Raw genomic sequence first — 8147 nt, forward strand, 5'->3', positions numbered from 1 at the left:
ATACTTCAGTACTCGGGAAAAGGTGATTCTCCCTTAGACAGTATCTCTGTGTAAGTCATCTGTCACAGCACTGTCCAGCAAGGACAGTGAGGAATTAACTCTTTCTTGACAAAATTACACTTACAAATTAGGAAAAGGCATGTCCATCAGTCCTGCGTCTCACAGCTACTCCCAGATGTGCACCCAGTGAAGCAAGAGTAGCTCACCCTGATCTCCCCCACCCGAGTGGTGCGCAAGCAGGTGAAGACTACATCTGTGTGTGGCCTGTTTCTGCTGCTCCCACTTCAATCCTCTTCTGGTCCTGAGAGACAGTGGGGCAGGAGAGGTGGGGGCAGGAGGAGATGTGAAAGCCCTCTACTCTATACCAGCCTGACCTATCTCTTCCTCCTCCTGCTTGTGTTCTTCACTTTCCAATACTGCAGCTTCTGCCTGACGAGTCAGTCAGATCACCGATCCCTTCTTCCAAGCTCATCTCCCGGTACCCACTCCTCAGTATCCAGCCAGTCTGTGACATCAACTAACTTAGGTCCATTAATTTCAGTGGGTCTGCTTAGAATATGAATAGTTAAATTCAATCCAAGGGCAGGTTGACAACCACAAAGTTATTGTGCAGTAAGTGCAGCTACAAGGGACGTGGGTGGCGCTGTGGGTTAAACCACAGAGCCTAGGACTTGCCGATCAGAAGGTCGGCGGTTTGAATCCCCGCGACGGGGTGAGCTCCCGTTGCTCGGTCCCTGTTCCTGCCAACCTAGCAGTTCGAAAGCACGTCAAAGTGCAAGTAGATAAATAGGTACCGCTCCGGCAGGAAGGTAAACGGTGTTTCCGTGCGCTGCTCTGGTTCACCAGAAGTGGCTTAGACCTGCTGGCCACATGACCCAGAAGCTGTACGCTTCCTCGGCCAATAAAGCAAGATGAGCGCCGCAACCCCAGAGTCGGTCACAACTGGATCTAATGGTCAGGGGTCCCTACAACATGATCACTGAGGCCATTTCCAGACAAAAGTCCATAATAGCACTTGTCAAAGCCAGTATTATGCCTGTTCCCACATTTGGAACAGTGTTGAAATAATAGTGCTACGAATGGGATAAAATTAAAGTAGGCATGTGTGTGCTAGAATGGTGACATACAGCTTCTGAAGGGGAAAAAAGTCTAGGCCATCACACTGAGGTCCATGACATAACAGCACTGCCACACACACAGCAAAATTCCCATGATAGTTCTGCTTGCTGCAGAAACTATTTTGCATTTTTAGATCCTTTGTGTTAGAAGAATTTATCGTCTACATGCTCTTAATCCTAGTGTCTTTGTGTTTGTGTTTTTTTTAAAGAAATCTATCACACCATAGGCGTGTGCCAAAGATCAGACCATATCAAGATTACTCTTCGTCATCTTACATTGAGGACTCCATTCACCACCCTGACAGCATCGTGAAGAATATTTCGTCTGAGCTTTCATCGTCCAGCACACCACTGACCATTGGGGAGAAGAACAGAAACTCTATTAACTACGAGCGACAGCAAGCACAAGCTCGCATTCCTAGTCCTGAAACTAGCGTCACAAGCTTGTCGACCAACACTACCACCACCAACACTACAGGTCTCACTCCAAGCACTGGCATGACCACCATATCCGAGATGCCTTACTCAGGTGAAACAAACCTTGGTGCTACAAATGGCATGCAGCCACTTGGGCCAACGCCTGTTTGTTTGCAACTAACAGAGGAGGACTTGGAGACCAACAAGCTGGATCCAAAGGAAGTGGATAAGAATCTGAAGGAGAGTTCTGATGAGAATCTGATGGAGCATTCCCTTAAGCAGTTCAGTGGGCCCGATCCACTCAGCAGCACTAGCTCCAGCTTGCTGTACCCACTGATAAAACTGGCAGTAGAAGCAACAGGGCAACAGGACTTCACGCAAGTTGCAAATGGCCAAGCGTGTCTAATTCCAGATGTTCAGCCTGCTCAGGTCTACCCTCTTCCTAAGCAGCAGAACCTCCCAAAGAGGCCTACTAGCCTACCTATAAACACCAAAAACTCAACAAAAGAGCCTCGGCTGAAATTTGGAGGGAAGCACAAATCAAACTTAAAGCAGGTAGAAACTGGAGTTGCCAAGATGAACACTATCAATTCTGCAGAACCTCACGTGGTAACAGTTACCACGAATGACGTGGCAGGAAGGAGCCATACAATAGCCTCTCATGCTGTACCAACCCAGTATGTGAATGGTACAGTGCCCTGTGGCCAAGCATCCAGCTCAGGGGTCCATCGGGCCCAGGAAATGCTGCAGAACCAGTTCAGCGGAGAGGACAGCCGTCTGAATATCAACTCAAGCCCTGATGAGCATGAGCCCTTGTTGAGAAGGGAGCAGCAAGTGAGCCATGATGAGGGCATTCTCGATCGTCTGGTTGATAGGAGAGAACGCTCGCTGGATAATGGTAGAACAAACGCCAACAACAACAACAGCAACCCATGTCCAGGACAAGACGTTTCTGTCCTCCGTAGCCAGAGCACAGCACCAAATTCTGGACAAGCCCACACTAGAAGAGCACAGAGACCTAACTCGCTGGATCTATCAGCCACAAATGTTTTGGACGGCTGTAGTATGCAGTGTGAGTTTTTGTGGGGTTTATCAGTGGGTATTTGCAAAAATATTACAGAATTAAACTTCTTGACTTGGGTCACAACCTAAAAACCAAATTCTGCCCTCCCAACCCAGGAAGATTTAACCCCCAGTGCTGTGGTTTTGCTTGTACAGTGGTACCTCCGCTTACGTATCCCTCTGGTTATGAAAACTTTGGGATGCATAAGCGGCAAACCTGGAAGTATTTTTCCAGGTTTTTGACGCATGTGCAGAAGCGCTCTATCGCCACGCATGCATGCGCAAAAGTGCTCTCTCCAGTTGCGAAAACCTCAGGATCCAGCCGGACCTCTGGAACGGATCCTGCCCGCAACCAGAGGTACCACTATACCAATTAAATTATTTCTGTTCTTCCCAGTGTAGAATATCGCTTCAACCTTCTCTTTTTAGACCGTTAACGTTTAAAACATAAATTGGGAAGGAGTTTAAAATATTTTTGGCTTCTGAGAAAACTGTAATACTGCCAGAGGGACTCGGCAATACTTCTTTTGTTGACCTCTCTTAGAAGTGTGTGAGCCTTGGTTTTTCAGATAAATCAGTGACTTGCAAAAGTAGACTCACCTTTTTAAAAAGTAACATGGTACTCTCCTTCAGCCAAAGCTAGTTGAATGAAACAAGGTTTGACTAGAAGATTCGTTACACTATTTAGCATAACTTTCTACAACTAGTATTGTATTCTAAAATTATTTAGAATGTATTATATTCTAAATTATTTTAGAGTTATTGTAGTAGCCTATTATTGGGAATTAGTTAATTCACATTTTAGAAAGCTTTCTTTTCTCAAGAGCTGTTCTCCATTGTTAAGTTGAAGATGTTAACCATAATAAGTAAATGGAGGTTATGGATGTTGGTGCCACACATACATATAAATATAGTCATACCTTGGAAGTCAAAAAGAATCGGTTTGAGAAGTCTGTTTGACTTCCAAAACGTATGGAAATCAAAGCGCAGCTTCTAATTGGCTGCAGGAAACTGCTGCAGCCAATTGGAAGCCGCAGAAGCCTCGTCGGATGTTCAGCTTCCAAAAATAGTTTGCAAACTGGAACAGTCACTTCTGGGTTTCAGCGTTCAGGAGCCAAAACATTCAAGAACTAAGCTGTTCAAAAACCAAGGTACGACTGTATTACTGCTTTGCTTAGTTGAATCCCACTATTGTAATTTGCTGTTATACAGTGGTACCTCGGGTTACATACGCTTCAGGTTACAGACTCTGCTAACCCAGAAATATTGCTTCAGGTTAAGAACTTTGCTTCAGGATGAGAACAGAAATTGTGCTCCGGTGGCGCGGCGGCAGCGGGAGGCCCCATTAGCTAAAGTGGTGCTTCAGGTTAAGAACAGTTTCAGGTTAAGTACAGACCTCCGGAACGAATTTGTACTTAACCCGAGGTACCACTGTATATCTATGAAGTTGGAAGCTGAAAAGAACAGTCAAGTACAATATGGTTCAGTATTGTGAATATAACATTTATTCATATGAAGGTAAGATTCGATAGAATCGAGACAATAGAGCCTTCTTCCCATTACAAGACCAGTAGAATCCAGGTAGAGGTTGCATAGACTTAATTCATCCTTTGTGCCAACTGTGTTTTACACTTAACCATATTTAATAACACTAACCATGGCTTGAGCTCCAAACATAAGCCACAGTTTAAGGTACTTTGCTCTTTCTTTTTCTTGGCACAGCACACCAGTCTTTTAGCTGGTCTTTTAGTCTTTTAGCTTTGAAATTCTTAGGAGGCAGAGCAACTGCTGTAATTGGTTTGCCAAACCCTGATTTTAAAATCCACTTCAAACATGGTTTCTAATTCTGGCTTGCCCCTGATTGAGCTAACATTTTCATTGCTAAGGGAAGTTTAAGACTTCAAATTAACACAAAGAAGCAGCAGTTCATTTTTAAATCTGCCATTTTAAATCTTTAACAAGAAAGAATCCATAAGTATTAGGCTATGTAATCGATACATGCGCCACGCCCCTGCCTGTTTGCTGCTCTTGGTCCCTCCGCCACTGTCTGCAGCTAAGCTTTCAGACACAAAAACAGGCCCAAGACAGCACATTAAGTCTCTAGTAAAATGTGGAATCCTTTAAAAAATGAAATCATGTACATAAAGTGACAGAAATGGCAATGTTGTTGGGGAAACCCAGCCAGATGGGCGGGGTACAAATAATAAATTATTATTATTATTATTATTATTATTATTATTATTATTATTATTGTTTAGTCGTTTAGTCGTGTCCGACTCTTCGTGACCCCATGGACCAGAGCACGCCAAACACTCCTGTCTTCCACTGCCTCCCACAGTTTGGTCAGACTCATGCTGGTAGCTTCGAGAACACTGTCCAACCATCTCGTCCACTGTCGTCCCCTTCTCCTTGTGCCCTCCATCTTTCCCAACATCAGGGTCTTTTCCAGGGAGTCTTCTCTTCTCATGAGGTGGCCAAAGTATTGGAGCCTCAGCTTCAGGGTCTGTCCTTCCAGTGAGCGCTCAGGGCTGATTTCCTTCAGAATGGAGAGGCTTGATCTTCTTGCAGTCCAAGAAGATGCTTTGATGCATTGATGCTTTTGAATTATGGTGTTGGAGACTCTTGAGTCTCCTCCAGCACCATAATTCAAAAGCATCAATTCTTTGGCGACCAGCCTTCTTTATGGTCCAGCTCTCCCTTCCATACATCTCTACTGGGTAAACCATAGCTTTAACTATACGGACCTTTGTTGGCAAGGTGCTGTCTCTGCTTTTTAAGATGCTGTCTAGAGAAATGGCAATACTTATGACTAATACTACATACAGTAGACCTAGTTCCCAGGATTTATTCTGAAAGGGGAGTTACCAGGGCTGCTTTGTTGAAGTCTACCTATCCTGTCATCCATTGCTTTTGATAAGATTACGTATTTTCTTTTTCTGCCTCTTCTGCTCTTTCCTCCTGTATGACACTGTGTGTATTCTGCTTATTTTTAGTGAGTGAGTCATCCCTAGATGGCAAAGCCGGCTCAGGAGAAAAGATCAAGAAACGTGTGAAAACACCATATTCCCTTAAGCGGTGGCGCCCGTCAACATGGGTCATCTCTACAGAACCACTGGACTGTGAAGTCAACAACAATGGCAGTGATAGGGTAGTCAGCTCTAAGTCCAGCACAGCTGTTTTCCTTGTAGAAGGAGGTACTGCTACAACTATGGTGTCTAAGGATACAGGCGTGAACTGTCTGTGAATTGTTTAAAAGCTGACAAAAATGACATTTTTGCATTCTGTTAAAACAAACATGCAGAAGACCTTGGGGGGGGGAAGGTTCCTTCTCCTGTCAGCACCCCTTACTGAGGACTTGCTTTAAATAGATTTCAGCTATGCAGACGATTTTTAGCTTATGCTTCCATATTTTTAATTTTGTTCTTTTTTTTTTGAAACATTTTTTGCACTTTTTATTTAGTATTGCAAAATTACATCTGTCTGTTCCCGACCACAGGATTATATATATGTGTATCGAATGACGTGGTCTCAAAATATTTTTTTAAAAAAACAAAAACAAAAAAATGTATTGCTGATAATCAGTTTGGACCGGGTTCGAAAGGTCACTAAACACACAAGCCGCCTGGCTACAGTGGTGTTTGCTGTTCATGTTTTGAGTTCTGTGCACAAGCTCGTTTGTATGTTTCTGTGTGACAGAGTGTATTATCTTTTAAACGCCCTATTTTTCACTTGTGTTTTGTTGAAATGTGCAATAGTCTGTAGTTCACAGTATGCTTTGTGTTTCAATCCCTGCTGCACAGTTCCCCTTTTGGAATTAAAGGGTGGTAGGGGTTTTCAATCTAATGATTTGGCAGCCAATGAAATCCAACTGTGAACTCTGCAAAGCATAATCAGCTTAAAGCAGCTGCTTGTATCTATCTGTATGTGTGCTCCAAGGTCACAGTTAATGCATGATTTTCCCTGCCTTAAAAGGGCTTTTTAAAAAGGAAGGAGGGGAGAAAAGAACAAACTTCTGCTTTCTTTCATCCTTCGAAATTAGCAAATTGCAGCTTTCTTCATAGTGGACAATGCAGCTTTGGAAAACTCTAAGCAAGAAAGTGCTGAACAAAATATAAGGAATCAAAGGGTCAGTTTGTACAATCAACGGAGGTAGATACCTGCCCTAATAAGCTTGATGCTTGATAAACATGCCTCACCATTGGCAGGTTTACAAAGTTTAAAAGCTCTATATGGGACAGATGATCTGTGGTATCTTTTTTCACCAAGCCATGATGCATGTGCAAATTATAACTCTGGTATGTGTAAACTGACCCCAAATGTCTACCATTTTATTTTATCTCTTGTCGTATACAATTTGAAAGTTAAATATGCTTTGTATTTATGTACATTTTTCCTTAATGAATGCTTTTGGTGTATATTGAAAAGAACATTTTTGCCTAATCTTGGTAAGTTATCTTAATTTTTTTACTGTAGGTAGGTTGGTAAGACAGGTTTTTGATAGACAAGCTAAAACATGGACTCATTTGCATGATAGTCATGTGATGAGTTCCTATGCCTCTGTACTTTTAACTGCCCAAATCTGATGGCCTAGTTCAGTGTTGCATCAGATTGCCTAGGTGTAACTGGCTGATTTACAGTGCATTCCTTTACATGTCTACTTAAGGAGAACACTGAGTTCAGGTAAGTATATCTAGAATTGCAGCCTTTGAATATTGTGAAAATACCCAGTTCCTTCAGAAATGTCCTGCTTACGCATTAATTGCCCCTTTAGTACCTATCATCACAACATATCAGGGTTTTTTTCTAAGGAAAACATTTTAGAATATTTTAGAATACATGTAACAGTACATATTTGTGCATGACTATTAAAATATCTGGCCCCATAAAAGCACCATTTTGAAAGTCAATAAGGGATATCTCCCTAGACAGAAATGAGTAAATATTTGCTAACTGGCCCTTGTCACAGCATGAAGCCCTGTTGTCACAGTTGTTGTTCAGACTTATGTAACCTTAACAAGATATATATTTACAATCACTAAATAGCATCTAGTATGATATCTGGTTCTAAATAAAAGATTGAGTTCTGATTTATCATAATCCAAGACTTACATAACTGGTTTTTTGGGGGCCCACATAGCACAATCTCTACAGCACATTGTCCTCATGCAAGTTTCTGATGAACTGCTTCATTCTGTTTTTCAGACCTTTAAAAAATTGTTTATTTCCTTAATTCAGTTCTTACCAACTTTTTCCACTTTAAAGTCCTGAACTCTGCACTCTTTTCGAAATACAGTAGAACCTCGGCTTACGAAAGTGGCAAACCTGGAAGTATTTTTCTGGGTTTTGCCCCATGCGCAGAAGCGCTTTATCGTACTGCATGCATGCGCAGAACAGGCGCCTCCGGTTATGGAAACCTCGGGATCCGACCGGAGCTCTGGAATGGATCCCGTCCACAACTGGAGGTACCACTGTAGTTATATCCCGCTACTGAAGAATAAACCAACTTTTTCCACTGTGTGATGTTTGATTAGATTAGACCAATGAAGGTAA

The 8147-nt window shown here is 42.6% G+C and overlaps 1 protein-coding gene across 1 annotated transcript in view; it reads left to right on the plus strand.

Moving 5' to 3' along the window:
- Nucleotides 1–7694, plus strand: part of BMPR2 (bone morphogenetic protein receptor type 2) — a 91330-nt gene extending 83636 nt beyond the window's left edge. The window contains exons 12-13 of the mRNA XM_081911965.1: nucleotides 1328–2607; nucleotides 5591–7694. Coding sequence (XP_081768091.1) covers nucleotides 1328–2607; nucleotides 5591–5841 — 1531 coding nt within the window. The 3' untranslated portion in view covers nucleotides 5842–7694. The remainder of the gene's footprint in view (nucleotides 1–1327; nucleotides 2608–5590) is intronic.
- Nucleotides 7695–8147: the final 453 nt, after the last annotated feature.

The sequence above is a fragment of the Podarcis melisellensis genome (genome assembly GCF_964234715.1).
Source record: "Podarcis melisellensis genome assembly, chromosome: 1".
NCBI lineage: Eukaryota > Metazoa > Chordata > Lepidosauria > Squamata > Lacertidae > Podarcis > Podarcis melisellensis.